The sequence below is a fragment of the Colletotrichum orchidophilum genome (genome assembly GCF_001831195.1).
Source record: "Colletotrichum orchidophilum strain IMI 309357 chromosome Unknown Scaffold_2.1, whole genome shotgun sequence".
NCBI lineage: Eukaryota > Fungi > Ascomycota > Sordariomycetes > Glomerellales > Glomerellaceae > Colletotrichum > Colletotrichum orchidophilum.
Window position 1 is genome coordinate 514,548 of NW_019172958.1, and position 14,500 is coordinate 529,047.

At 51.6% G+C, this 14,500-nt stretch overlaps 4 protein-coding genes across 4 annotated transcripts; 2 read left to right on the plus strand and 2 right to left on the minus strand.

The window, feature by feature from the left end:
• Positions 1 to 281: 281 nt before the first annotated feature.
• Positions 282 to 1,816, plus strand: CORC01_00299 (uncharacterized protein; the record flags this gene model as incomplete). The annotated part of the gene is made up of 6 exons (XM_022611957.1): positions 282 to 477; positions 526 to 545; positions 596 to 632; positions 690 to 757; positions 817 to 1,292; positions 1,360 to 1,816. 6 exons carry the CDS (start codon positions 282 to 284, stop codon positions 1,814 to 1,816), a joined length of 1,254 nt encoding a protein of 417 aa, XP_022481582.1.
• A 2,430-nt stretch (positions 1,817 to 4,246) lies between these two features.
• Positions 4,247 to 6,387, plus strand: CORC01_00300 (eukaryotic translation initiation factor eIF2A; the record flags this gene model as incomplete). Its single annotated transcript, XM_022611958.1, has 2 exons — positions 4,247 to 4,834; positions 4,894 to 6,387. 2 exons carry the CDS (start codon positions 4,247 to 4,249, stop codon positions 6,385 to 6,387), a joined length of 2,082 nt encoding a protein of 693 aa, XP_022481583.1.
• A 1,378-nt stretch (positions 6,388 to 7,765) lies between these two features.
• CORC01_00301 (uncharacterized protein) lies at positions 7,766 to 8,596 on the minus strand (the record flags this gene model as incomplete). Its single annotated transcript, XM_022611959.1, has 1 exon — positions 7,766 to 8,596. The coding sequence occupies one exon, from the start codon at positions 8,594 to 8,596 to the stop codon at positions 7,766 to 7,768; it is 831 nt and encodes a 276-aa protein (XP_022481584.1).
• Positions 8,597 to 9,324: 728 nt separating this feature from the next.
• CORC01_00302 (uncharacterized protein) lies at positions 9,325 to 10,287 on the minus strand (the record flags this gene model as incomplete). Its single annotated transcript, XM_022611960.1, has 1 exon — positions 9,325 to 10,287. One exon carries the CDS (start codon positions 10,285 to 10,287, stop codon positions 9,325 to 9,327), a length of 963 nt encoding a protein of 320 aa, XP_022481585.1.
• Between the last annotated feature and the right edge of the window lie 4,213 nt (positions 10,288 to 14,500).

Consider the following 14,500-nt stretch of genomic DNA (forward strand, 5'->3'; position numbering starts at 1 on the left):
CAATGCTGAGATGTCATGTCAAAGAGCATATACACCCTCCCCAAGTGTCCCCTGCTGCACGTGTTTTTCAGGGAAGGGTGGCCTCCTTTAATCCCTCTTTATACTGCGAGGCTTCCGCGATTATATCGTTGTACGAGAATCGACCATCTTTCGTTTCTTGTCTTGGACAATTTGCTACCGAGGTGAAGGATTCTGCCGCCTGAGCTCTCCAGACTCGTCGTCGTCCATCAACGCAGCGATATGCACATAAAACGTTCCGTCATGGGCCGGAGCTAGCAGTGATGAGCATCAACACAGGCCCGATCGGAGCGGCGCCACCACCGTACGGGGAGACGCCCAATTTCGACAATCCGCGCGACGCCGGGCACATGCTCCACATCGTTTATATGACTCTCATTCAGATCGTTGTCGTGGTTTTCTTCGCCTTGAGGATCTACGTAAAGCTGTTAGTGAATGGAAAGTTTCGGCTGGAAGATTGTAGGTCTTTCCCTGAGGTGGTTTGAGCCATGCTAACACGTGGGATAGGGAGCTGTTTAGTTGGATGGGTAAGTCTACACCATATGACCCGAATGACATGCTGATCTTGACTGTTTAGATCTTCACCGTAGTCTTGAACACGACTATTTTCATCAGTAAGAACAGCTCGTATATCGTCCAGCACGACGGGCAGGCGCTAATAGAATGAACAGAACTCCACTACGGCGAAGGATTCCATATTTGGGAAATTACTGCCAGCAACTTCGCCGAGCTCCAGAAGGTAGTGTTGAGCCCTAAAATAGAACGATGATCTTTTTTGACTGAGAATGTCATCTTTAGTGGTTGTATATCAGCTCCCTCTTGTACTCGCCAGCAGCTTTCTTCACCAAGACGGCACTCCTTCTTCTCACCCTCCGCGTGTTTTCCGTCGACAGGAATGTTGCCCGGGTGCTTCACGCTCTTTTGGCATTCTTTCTCCTGTGCTATATCCCGGCACAAGTCGCAAAGGCCGTCGTTTGTATTCCGGTACAGGCATTTTGGGATACGACTACTGTCAACTTCAAGTGCATCGATCAGACTAAACTTTTCTTGTATGATGGTTCCATCTCGATCGTGTCGGATTTGGTAATCTTGGTTGTTCCCATCCCCCTGACATGGACGCTGCGGGTGTCGTTTGCCAGGAAAGTGAAGGTGGTGGCACTTCTGGGCGCGGGCGGCGTAGCATTTGCCGTGACGGTCTATCGTGTATACCTCACCACGAAGTTTGGCGAGACAAAAGACCCGACTGCAGATTTCATTCCTCTTGACTGGACGGTGTGAGTCTACGCCTCATGGACATTTTGTCCTCAAGGTACCATCCCCTACTGACGACGATGCTGCCAGGACCGGAGAGCTCGCTATTGGCCTGGTTTGCGCCTGCTTTCCTTCGATCAACCATCTCCTCGAGCGGCGCACCGCGACGAGAATCTCATCTAACTCCTCCACAGCACGGCTCTCTTGGTGGAGAAAAGTTTCGAAAGACTGCCTCGATTCTCTGTCGTCTTGGGGCATGAATCGCCGGTCCAAGCTAGCGGCGGGCAACAGGACAAGACTGCAAAACACGACAGCGGACTCGAATGCGAGGCTTGCTTCGACACCTGGAAGTACCCCAGGCACAGAGAGAGATGAGCCGCAGCAGTCGGACTATGATATTGAACTCGCTGTGATTTCGATGCCGCAAAGTGAGCCTCATCCGGGAGACTTGGTAACGACGAGGGTGGACCGCCACAACAACGACCTGTTGAACCCTCTACCTGTCATTCGACGTAGTAGTCCTTTCAGAATCGAAGGTCCGTCTTGACAAAGCTCTCCCATCCGCGCCGATGCGATGATAAAAGAGCTAGACTTTTTCGAAGTTCAGGCGTTTGGGCGGGCCGTGAAGCCCGGCCAGCGGGAGTACCTAGCCGAGTCCGATCAACATGGGATAGTCTTGCGACAGCAGGATGTTCCGTAGCTGGAAAAAATGGCCAGATGCCTCACTACTTCCCAATCGCTGATTTGATCAGCCACGTACGATTGCGGGCATTGTAGGTTGCGGATCACGCCCGAGTTTGAGAGGGACGATTGCCGACAAATAGGATGGCCGGTATCTGGCTGCCGCTGTCGATACTATCGATGCGCGCATGCCGTCAATGGAGATGATGTTATCACAGCCAGTCGATCTAAACCAACAGGGTAGCTGTAATCCCCGCAGCCGAAAGGTCGAGGGCAAGGGCGAGGGAGCAAGAGTGGGTCGCAATCTCCGTGGTTCTCATGCGGAGGAACAAACCACAAGCCCAAACATGGGCATTTCATGCTGAAGCCTGAGCGGGATCGAGGATAAGGCCATGACTCTTGTCCCTGTCGCAGACGGAAACTGCGGCGGATTGGAGGAGGACTCAAGGAGGTAGTGGTACCTGGCCCGAGCAAGGAACCTTGTCATTAAAGATCTCTTCCTGAGAATGACTCCGAAGCCGGCAAGATGAATAAAGCCAGTCCGTGGTTTATTGTCCGGGTCGGTGGAGGGGAGACGTCGTTTGCTGGAATTGAAAATGATCAGATGCGCGGGACGAGGACAAACCAGCCAGCCAATAGACGACGTCGCGGAGCGATGAGTAAGACACACCGTCCTGGAGATGCAGAATTGATACGGCAACGGCGCAGCATTTGGAGGTCTCAGTCTCACCTGCAAGTAGAGTCCAGTGTCTGCCCGGGAAGGAACGTCCGTCTCTGCCGGTGTCGTAAGCGGGTGGAAAACATGTGAATGGCCACGCCTCCACTTCGAGGCCAAGCTGGGTCTTACTGTACGGATAGACTTGTAGAGAGGCCTGGGGGGGGAGGGCGGCGAGACAGAGCACACGGCACACCTCCTCGCGGTGAGAGTCCACCGGCCACGGCTGGACCCGGGGACTCATGGGGACGGACGGCACCACACACCGCGCTGCCCTGTCCGCCTGCGGCCCGCGTTGGGAAGTGTGTTTGGCTTGGCTTGGCTTCCAAGCTGCACCTTGTCGCTCCAGCTTTCCGACTGTTCTATTCCAAGGTCGTCATTTGCAATGCCTGCCTTTTCACAGAACCTTCCCGCGCTGAATGCCTTTTGTACCCCGGAGAATAACTCTGACTCGGCGGTTCACCATCAAGGAAGTCTGATCTGCCCCATGTGTACCTAATTTATGACCAAGGAGCAAACAATTTCACCCTTGGGGAGCTTGTGGGATTTGAGAGGTGCGCTGGCCGCATTACATAATACATCTTATTCAGGCAAGGTACGTGGCTCTATCGCTGAGTGGGCCACTGTCCGACCGACCGTGCCTACCTACAAGTACCTGACGTGTCCGACCTCCATTACAGCGTGCCAGCTAAGTCTGAGTTACTGCTACAGGGCCCCAAAATGCCCTGCAAGACAAGGTGAGGCGCGAGAGAGGCCAAAAAAGAAAGCGAAGAAAAAAGTGGCCAGGGTGTGCCAGCCAGAGCCAAGGCAAACCCGCGCAGGCGACGAGACCAGGGGGGGGCAACAGGCAAAGCAGAAAAAAATATTCACAAAATCCCACTTTGCCATTCTCTCCCCTTCCTTTCCCTTTCCTCTCCTCCAGCCCACACAACAACACGCACCGTTGCACGCCAATCTTCCCCCCTCAGGGTGCCTCCTCCCATTCCCTTTCTCCCCTCTTCCTCACGTTCTTCCCTATTTTTCTTCCTCGGGTTCCTATAGCCTCACGGCTCAGCTCCATCCAGTTGTAGTTGCTGCCGTCTGCCTCTGCATCCTCGTTCTTACTGCACGTGTGTGTTTGCATCTCGGTTCCGACGCCCCTCTGAATCAAGACTGCCCCGTCAGCCATCGACCATCGATTCACACGTCATCCGTCGACCAGCTTCCAAGCCAACGCCCGACGCCAGCTCTGTGGTATACCCAAGTAGCCATACTCGACGTACGAATATCAACACAAACACCTGAAGCCGATTGCGACCAAGTAGATCAACAAAGCTTCCTTTGCTGCAAAGAAATAACAAGCCGTCGTCGGAATACCCACCACCTGATCAGTCCACGGTTTCCGTCCATCTCAAAGCACTACACGTCAAGCTCTCGAGCCATCGCCATCTGTCTTTGTCCGTCCACCTCGGCGACTTCGATCTCGACGACCTCCGATCTCTGAGCTCACTGAAGAAGAACCATCAATTCCACCCAAGAACGTCACCCTTCCAACCCGCCGGCACTATCTGCTCTTGATACACACTGTGACTTTGACTAGTTATGGCGTCCTCGCAATTGCAGTTTGCCTACCGCACCCAGAAGGGCATCGGCCTGTTTGATGCTGCGCCGTCCTACCAACCTCTCTCTGGGTTCGCCAATCCTGAAGGGAACCTCCGGTGTTGTGCATACTCGCCCTGTGGCCGTTACTTTGCCTGGGCGAGCCCCGAAGTTGTTACGGTTGTCGACGCTTCCAACGGCCAGCAGGTTCTTGCCCTCCCCATCCCCAATGTCTATGAGCTCGGCTTCTCCCCTCTCGGCACCTTCATCGTCACCTGGGAGCGTCCTGCCAAGGACGAGAACGGAGATGCGACCAAGAACTTGAAGGTCTGGCGCACCGTCGAGGATGGTGTTGCCGGAGCCGACAAGCTGCCATTGGGCAAGTACGTCCAAAAGTCACAGGGAGGCTGGAACCTTCAGTATACAGCCGATGAGAAGTTCTGTGCCCGCCAGGTCACCAACGAAGTCCAGTTCTACGAGAGTCACGATCTCGGCACCGTCTGGAACAAGCTGAGAGTCGAGGGCGTCGCTGACTTTGCCCTGGCTCCCGGCCGTTCTCACTCTGTCGCTGTCTTTATTCCTGAACGCAAGGTAAGCAATGATTGCTTCGCCCAGGAGGGCTTCTCAACATACTAACAACTACGTCTCAGGGACAACCCGCTGCCGTCAAGGTCTACAACGTGCCCCAGTTCAATGCCCCCATTTCCCAAAAGACCTTCTTCAAGGGAGACAAGGTTCAGCTCAAGTGGAACCAGTTGGGAACCAGCATCCTCGTTCTGGCTCAGACCGATGTCGACAAGTCCAACAAGAGTTACTATGGCGAGACCACGCTGTACCTGCTCAGTGTCAATGGCTCTTTCGACGCCCGCGTCAGCCTTGACAAGGAGGGTCCCATTCACGACGTGACCTGGTCCCCGAACTCCAAGGAGTTTGGTGTCGTCTATGGATACATGCCTGCCAAGACTACGATCTTCAACCACCGTGCGGTTGCCCAGCACTCGTTCCCCTTGGGCCCTCGCAACACCATCATTTTCTCTCCCACGGGACGTTTTGCTCTAGTTGCCGGGTTTGGAAATCTGGCTGGCCAGATCGACGTCATTGATCTCGAAAAGGATTTCCGCAAGCTTCACACCATAGAAAGTGGAAACCCCAGTGTCTGCACGTGGAGTCCCGATAGCCGTTATATCATGACAGCCACCACCTCTCCTCGTCTCCGTGTCGACAACGGCATCAAGCTCTGGCACGTCAGTGGCCCTCTCATGTACAACGAGGACAAGGTCGAGCTGTACAACGTTGTTTGGAGGCCCCTGGCTGCTGAAAAGGTTGCGGGTGGAGATCCCCTGAACCCGGTTCCCACCCCGCACGCCTCCGCGGCCACCTACCTGGGCTCCGTAAAGACGCCCAGCAAACCTGCGGGAGCTTACCGCCCCCCCGGTGCTCGTGGACTCGCCACCCCGCTTCATTTCAAGCGAGAGGACGAGGGCGGCGCGGCTCACGTCAGCATGAACAACGGATCTGCGCCAATTGGACCTAACGGGTTCGGACGCCCCCGTCGTGGTGTGCCTGGGGCAGAGTTTGCGGTCCCTGGCGCTGCTCCTAAGGTTCCCGGAGCCGACCCTAACGACGATGAAAACTTGTCAAAGGCGGCACTGAAGAACAAGAAGAAGCGCAACAACAGGAAGAAGGATGGAGAAATCAACCCCGAGGGCCAGAACGGCGGTGGCGCCTCGCTTGCCCCGCCTCCCCGTGACTTTGGCGCAGGATCAGGCCACGAGGGTCGTAGTCCTGAGCGTCGTGGCGGTGCCGGAGGTAACCACAGACACCGCAGCCACTCTCGCAACCCCGGTGCGGGTCAGCATCGTAACAGGAGCAACACCCACCGAGGCCAGAATGGCGCGCCGCAGGTGCCTAACGCACAGCCTCAGCAGGCCGCACCGGTGACTGTGACTAATCCCGGCGCCGATAATTCGCAAAACCCGAATGCGAAGAAGATTCGCAGCTTGCAGAAGAAGGTGCGCGCCATTGAGGATCTTGAGATGAGACTGGCCGGAGGCGAGAAGCTCGAGGACACACAAATGAAGAAGATCGGCACCAAGTCCTCTGTGCTTAAGGAGCTGGACGGCCTTGGTGATGAGGGCCACTAGTTACAAAAAACCCAACAAGAGAAGATCAAGGATGTTGAGAGTCCTGGAGGAGAAAGAGGGATACCTCATGGAAACTGGAACACTGAACGGGTCACAGCCCGGATGATACAGGTCCTACGGGTCCTTGGCATTTGGACGAGTTGAGTCTGGATTACGCATGTAGAGGATCAGGAAAATGGAAAAACGCAAAATGCAAATAGCACGGCACCTCGTATTGCCTTGAATGCGTTCCTTTAGATGACAAGGATGTGAAAGTCGCATTCGTCAAAAGACACAAGTGAGGAAAGGAAGGTAATGACGCCGACAGTCCAGTCTAGAAATAAAGGGCTCTCGACCAATTGTGTGAAAGTCAGACGTATGATGGTCATCCGAGCATCTGGGAACTGGGGCCATGTTTGGACGAAGCTGTCATGAAGCCAACGCTACGATGGGTTGTGAAGGAAACAGGTTGAGGTCCTCAAGTCTTACGCCGTCACGACGGAGGGCCCAGGATTGACATCAAATTAGAGACCAATGGGTTAGGATGAAGCCTCGTATTGAGAGTTCAAGGATACTTATGTGGTGTGCTGGGCGCGCCGTGGTTGTTACTATATAGTATCTGCTGCGACTACTCGGTTTCCATTGAAATAGAAAGTCAGTTTGCCTCCCTCGACGAGCTTCGAGTGCTTCTCTTTCTCATATTCGACAAGCAGCTTCAACATGCGAGGTTGGAGAGCTAGGCACGGGTACGTGGACGGTGTATCCATAAGGCAGCACCTACCACGGATAGAAACGGGCTATTTTAGCCCTAGGCTGCCTGTGGGGAGCCGGGCTGATCGGCACGGGCCTGGCAGCCGGTGGCGTTTTGTGGAGATCTTCTGCTGACTAAGTTGAGATGTGGGCTGGGGTCTCCGGTTGACCTCGTTACGGTGAGAATTCAGGTCAACACTCCTTGCCCTTTGCTACTGATGATTTGGAAAAAAAAAAATAACAATTGTGAAGGCCGAGGGGACTGGAACAGCTCGAGGGGTGGTCTTGGAACTGTAATTCGAAGTTTTCCCCTGCAAAACCTTTGACAGTGAAGGACAAGCCCGCGAACGATTTTGATTTGAGTTGACACCAGCTGCAAGTCGCATAGCTCTGGTGTCTAGCCAATCAACGACGAGGATTTAGAGCATGAGGAGGCGACTCATGACGAGGGGAGTTCGAGCTCACCGCAGACACGCCGAGGTTAGACAAGGTTTCAAGACATGGACTGAATGTGGCCTGACTGCAGCGAGGCGCAAAGCAACTCTTTGAACCCAGAAAAGGAACAATTGATTTCAATGTGAAGACTCCATTATCATCGAGCCCGATCGTTGTCATCGTCCTTCATTATGAAATACATATGATGACGTGACTAGGCTGAACAACGTTGCCGTTTTGCCCTCGACTCCTGACCATCACTAAACCCTTCAACCCTTCCCCTCGCATCTCGCTGCCCCTTCAAGATAGCCGCCATCTCATTCTGCCTCCTCAACAACACGACATCGTACCCCCTCAGCCTTCTCTCCGAAGCCTTCTCCATCCGGAACTTTTGCATCCTCACGCCCAGGACGCTGCGGATTTTGCGCACGGTCTGGTATTCGGCCAGCTCGTTGCTCGTCAGGCAGTCCTGCCCGCCAGCGAGGTTCCTCCGCGCCCGCTTCACCCGCAAATAGAACTTCACGAGCGGCAGCACGACCTCCATGTTCTCCACGATCCAGGCGACGTTTTCTTTGGATGCGCCCTGCGTGCCAAACACCTCGTCGACGCAGGAGGCCATGTCCACGTACCGCGCCGCCGTCTTCCTGTTCTCCTTGTCGAGGGGTTTGACGTCTTTGAGTACGTCGAGCCTCTTTGAGGGCGGTAGTTGACAGCCAATGTCTTCGAAGCGATTAAACATTTCGAGCTCTCGCACGTCGGCTTCCTTTTTGGCGATGGCGATGGGGTCTCTTTTGGGGTTTGGTGTTGCCGCGAAGGAGGTCCAGACGGCCAGGCTGCGATTGTGGGAGACCACGCCCGCGAGGGCGCTCGTCTTTTCGAGTAAAAGTTCCACCTCATCCTCATTTTTGGGTAATAGTATAATATTAGTAGTATGTGTCGGTCTGTCGTTGAAGTTGATTGAAGCCAGGGCCTCGCAGCTGGCGTCGGATCCGGGCTTAGATCTTTTGCGACTCGCAGCTAATGTTTCCGTGATTGAGTCTGCCATGTCTGTATTAATTTCGCCGCTGATTACTAGCTACTATCGAAAAGGGAGAATTGAGGCTACCTTGGAGTGATTTAACCATCAGGATAACACGCGGATCTCAGGAAGGGTACATAAGGTGTCTCGGCCCGCACGTGTTCGATCTTCGTCTGATTATTTACGGCGGGGGAAGCTGAACGTAAACAAACCCGGGGTCTTAGCACCCACAGAATGAATGCTGAAACATTCCCGAAAGAGGACAGTGAGTCGGAAACATTGTTTTAGCGCAGGACCCGGGTTTGTAGGGCTTGGCGTTGCTCTTGGTTTCGCGATGAATCGGTGTTTGCCGGACTGAGTGTGTCAAGGTGCATAGAGTTGATGTGTAGTACAGCACCTGTTGTCTCGAAGACCTTGAAGCAATTCTCTCCGTGTGTGTCCTGCACTGAAAGTTAAGGGGGTAAGCCCCATCGAAGAAGACTGCACACATTATGTCATTCTGGATAAGCTCTTCAGTCTTCATTATGGGACTAGGGTCTATCCACCAAGACCCTCCCAATGATGCAATTTTGCAAACCGTCTCCCTCTTGACCAAACTCGCCAAGGTTTTGTTGCTCTCAAATTTCAGAGCCATCTATACTCAAGACTTAGAACTTCTATTCATTCTCTTCACCATGTTGCTCAGTCTGTCCAGCCTTTCTCCCATTTGCCTGAGCTGATGATCTACCAACCCCCGCTCCTCGGACGTGAACTGATCACGGGATTTGTCGACAAAGTCGAGAGTCAAGAGTCGCGATGCAGCTGTGCTTTTCCTGTAGTGCTTCGACTGGCTCGATAGCTGTTACGGTGCAAATCGGCGTGAGACTGAGTCGCGATGGATTTACCATGACGGGCTCGATCGATTCTTTGCGTTCACCACGTCCTTGGCGTCTTCCTGGTGCAACGGGCTCCTCATCGTCACTATCCGAGTCGATCAAGATCGTGGGTGTAGATTCGCCGACGTGAGGAGGCGTAATGATCAGAGCAGCGGGTCGTCGTGGTCGAACGTTTGCTCTCGCATGTGGTCGTTGGCGGCGCACAAGGATCTCGTCGTCAGAGCTTTCATCGTCGTAAATAGATCGATTTTGCTTGGCTCTTTTCGGGGTGGCAACCTGGCTCAATGAACTGTCCGCCTTTCTTTTCTTGTTTGAAGCGGGACTCTCTGCAATGTAAGTGACATCTCTGTTGTACTCGTCAAAGTCGTTCTGGTCATTGACTCTACACTGTTCTAGGCTTCGGGAAAAACTGATGACGTTTTCTGATTCTTGGCCTGGGTCTTGCGCCATATCTTCAATGGAAGTGTTCTCATGGTCATCGTCGTCGATCTCGCTGAATGGATACAGACGGGCGGCGTCTTCGCGCCAGGTTCTGAGGATGTCGCTAGCCTTGATCTTGCTTCCTTTCCAAGAGCCATGATTGAGCGAGGGATATGCCTCTGGTAGGATTAGACAAGTGGCTATGCTGGCGTTATTGCCGTTCCACCACAGGGAAGGCGCAGTGGGCATTAAGTGAGCGGCATAGCATTCGGATAAGAGATGCTGATCTTTGTCGTCCAGCAGCTGACTCGCGAGCCGGGGATACTCGGAGTTCCACTGATCGATTGTATTGGTCAATGCTAAAAAGGCAAGCTTCTGATGCAAAGGAGAGCGGTTGCCTCCTTTGGTAGTGAAGCCGTCCATTCTGTAAGCATCTCAGTATAAGGTACCTGGCCGAAACTCGAAACTGGATGTCCTGATTTTTTTGATCCACCTTCTTAACCAAATTTGATCCTGAGGAGCGGATCAATCCATCTTGTAGTGAAGGTGAATGGGCACTTGACTTGTTGAAGAAAAAGACGAAGGCCAAGAAGCGACACAGGAAGACAGTCGTCGAGCTGAGTATAAGCCCAACCTGGAAAATGCTGTATACTCTGCTCTTTCCTCAGACCGAGGACGGAATTATCAATATGATCTTAAGGAGTGACCGTCAGCTAAAAGACTCAGTGGTAGGAAATGGCCGGGCTTACGAAATGAATTCAGATTCCGAGAGTAAGAATTGTAGAAACATGACTGCAGGCCTGAAGAGCGAGGGCCAAGTGGGTGAGTGAGTTGACGGGCCAAGATGAGGATTCGTGGCGAACCATTGTCCTGAAAAGTGAAGTTGGGACACCGAGGCCGCGGGGTGCTCTTTTCCTTTTTTTTTTTATTAATCTTTTCCTAGGGAGGAAAGAGCCATTTTTTGTGGTACTCCTGCCTTCACTCAGGTCCCAACCTTGCACCCGGGAGCAGGACCTCGCACGGCAACGGCCGTATGCTTGCAAGCATGTACCTAATTTTAGCTCCATCACTACGTCCACCGGGGCCAGTGAGCAAAGTGTGTGAACGTTTCAAGGGATATGATGGCAGTTGTCACGGAGGGACCAAAAGGTGGGAAGCCTTAACAAAAAGCTCTTTGTCTGACATGACAAGCTTTCCAATCAAAAATATCCTGCAGGATGATTCAATAGAACTCGGGAAAAGAGGCTTGGACTTTGTTTTTATGAAGTTGCTGAGAATCGAGCAGTAGCTTCTAGACTGGTCTTTGATTTGGGTTTGGGTTCAAAGGGCTGCTGCTTTGTCTCTGTTCCCTCGTCGCATCATGATCTGGGTACTCTTTCTTCACTCTTCGCAAACATCCTCGTTTCTTCCGTTTTAGAGCCATGGTATTACACAGTTCTAGAACTGACTACAGCAATGGGGTGCACTCGGACATTGTAGCAGCACTTACAAATAGTAGCGCCTCGATCGAAACAGAATAAGGCGAAGACGATCACACCGAAAATTCACGATACCTTATGATAGAGAAGATGAAGGCACCTGAAGCCGCCTGGTAGACTCCTTCTGGATTGGCAGACTCGAGGTTGGCACATTTCTAGGCGAGGCAAGCGTGATTAACAATCCCACACTAAAGGGAGACTTCAGATTCCATCTTAAGCAAAAGGGGGCCTCTTGTGGCCAAAGATTGAGTTTTGGGACTCTTCTTTGGATATTGGGACCAGCTGGATGACGAATATTCAATATTGTGGCTCGTCATATCGTGGGCAACGTAATCACAGGACGTCGATGGCTTCTTGGCCATGCTGTAGGATACAAACCGTTAGTGACATTGAATAAGGGAAATAAAACGGAAGTCCCGATTGAAGGCCAGGTAATAAGAAACGCTTAGCAGCTCCGACTTACAGGGCTGAGTTTACGTCAATTGCAGTATTAATATGGAGACAGAGTCTCAAGTATGACAGAGGGAAAGGGATGATGACAAAGATCTTCTATGTATCCCACCGGCATTTGTTGCATAAGTCGAAAGGTGATTGGTAAGCAAAATCTTCGTTCTCTTCCCACGGGACGACTCCCATACTAGGCAAGTCAATGCCACAGCTGGGAATATTGAGATTAAGTAGACTCGGAAGAAACAATCGTTCCAAGAATGAGAAATTTCAAATGCCTGATCGAACTTTTACAACCGTGTTGGATCTGTTCAGATCCTACTCGGCCCACGACATAGGCTCACAGGCGTTCGCATCTAAGCCTCATATATCCCATGCGATTGTTGTGATTGTAAACTTTCACGAAGAAAACGTTGTATCAGGCCATGTGGAACTTTGAAAGCTAAAGGGATTGTATTTGTAGTCAGTAAATATTGCTGAACAGAGCAGCATTACGGAAAAGGTTTACGGGTCTCTCAGTCTCAGCTGCGCCATGGGGACTTGTATGCCTTGCGTGAACGAATCTCACTTGAGATGAAACTGTTGGTTTACGTATCACAGGGGTGATTTTTTCGATCGAACCGTGGTGACGAAGGGTCAATTAACTATATATTGATCTCTGCGTGAAGTAGAAAAGAGAGGTTCTAACCGTGGGTTGGTTCGCCGGTTGAACGCTGATATAGAGACCCTTAGATGGCCCCTGCGCTGGCGCTGACTCGAGGTCGAATTGGGCTTCCAATCCGATAGAAATCATGATGCCAGACCCAAATCTATGTTGCGAATCATTCAATTGGCAGGAAATCTTCGGAGTCACACCCGAATCGCCAAATTGTTCGCGTCTGCCTCTGTCTTTGATTCGGACGCTATCATCGTCAAACTCAAAGATGTGGGTTACTGCAAGCCAGATATGCCAGAAGCAAACCAAAAGCAAACTTGAGTTGCTACTGCTACTAAGAAGTGACTGCGCATTTCAGCCTATAATCCTATTAAGTAGACAAGGAAAAGAAAGCAATGGCTGCCTTTTTGACAAAGGAGGTTGTACCAGTCAGGGCTTGCATGCGAAATAAGGATTGTGTAACAGAGCTCGAACAGGGCCTTGTGGAATGCATCGGGGAGCCTGGTATATCATTGTCTGATTTATCGATGAGAGTTTGACTTTTAATGTTCGAGTTCGGTGTGACTCTGTCTGGCAAGAAGTCAGTGAAACCAGGGGGGCGTTGCGGTGCGGCTTATCTCCCCTTATCATACTGTCCAATGACTCAATCCATACGTAGATGATCACTTGACGATCCGCTGAATACATTGGCAAGAGTCGTACCAGATAATAGTAATTTCTCAAGATGAGAAGGCAAGATCAGGGTAAGTGAAGTTAACCCCTCACGGATCGGGCCCCTGATCTTATGTCGGCAAACATCATTGATTATTCGTGGAACAACAAACCTCCTTGACAACTCTTTGAATTAACGATCGACGCCAGATAACCCAATAGTATGCAAGCTATGTCAACTGAGCCTCGGTCTATCGATGCAGGCTGACTCTTACAAATACAAGCTGAATTGAGATTGACAGCTGACGCGATTTTCGCTGTATTCTGCTGATCGCCCTCGGTGTCCCGCATTCCTGAGGCAATCGTTGCAATATCTAGCTGCGAAAGGTAAAGGAGAAGTGGAAGGCTCCATCATAATTCCATGAATCTATGGGTTAAAAGGTCTTTGAAACTTGGCTAGAAAGTAATGCTCTCCAACTTCCCAAACTAAGTTAGGTAGAACTTCGCAATGGACCCATATATTTCATTTCTCGAAAAGCCCCTTGTCTTCAACCTGAAGACCTTGGCACTTGGGTTGTAAACGATCGACCGGTTCTGTCGCATGTTTGACAAGTGGAGCTGCCATCCCACAATTATTGAGCATGGTGGGTGTGATTGGACGGGTAGTCCGGATGATGGCGGTTGTAACGTGGATGACAATTAATCAACTAAAATCCTTAGTTAGAATCTAAATCTTTATGTTCGGGAGACCCATACAAGCCGCCGAAGAGAAACGTTTCATTCAAACATGCAATGGTCAGCAACTCATATATCTTTACTGGGATCAAGCGCTCATTCAATGCCTTTTTAATGTTGCGCGTGTTGGCGGACGTGTTGTGTTATAAACGATCACTATTGTGATACATACTTTAGTGATGCCGTTGATTACCAGGGCGCCTGTAACCACGAACCCTCAATCTCCTTGCGCATTCGAGTTTGGAGTCTGCTTGGCCAAACCGCCTTTGACGATTTCAAATCCGTGATGATATTTCTGTTTCACTTTTTTATTTCAAGGGGGTTTTGGCGTCTAGAAGAGAAGGACCCATTATGTGGCAAATTCCGTTCGCACACTCGAGTAAGGGAACTGCGGACTCCGGAGAGAGTACCACCGATCAATCCATGTCATCCCCCTTTCGAGTCCAGACTCCAACATGACAGCACCCAAAGACATTTTGTGCGGGGAAAAGTTGGAAAACCACGTCAGGAGGTGACTGTACCAGCTGGCAGTCGACAGAGTGGCAGGTAACCCTTGCTAGCTGAAACGGCCTCTTACGTTTGTTCATCTTGTCATTGCCTACGTCCGAAGGCAACACGCCAGCCGCGCTAAATAATCAGCAGGAAAATCCAACGGACGTGTTGTATACCT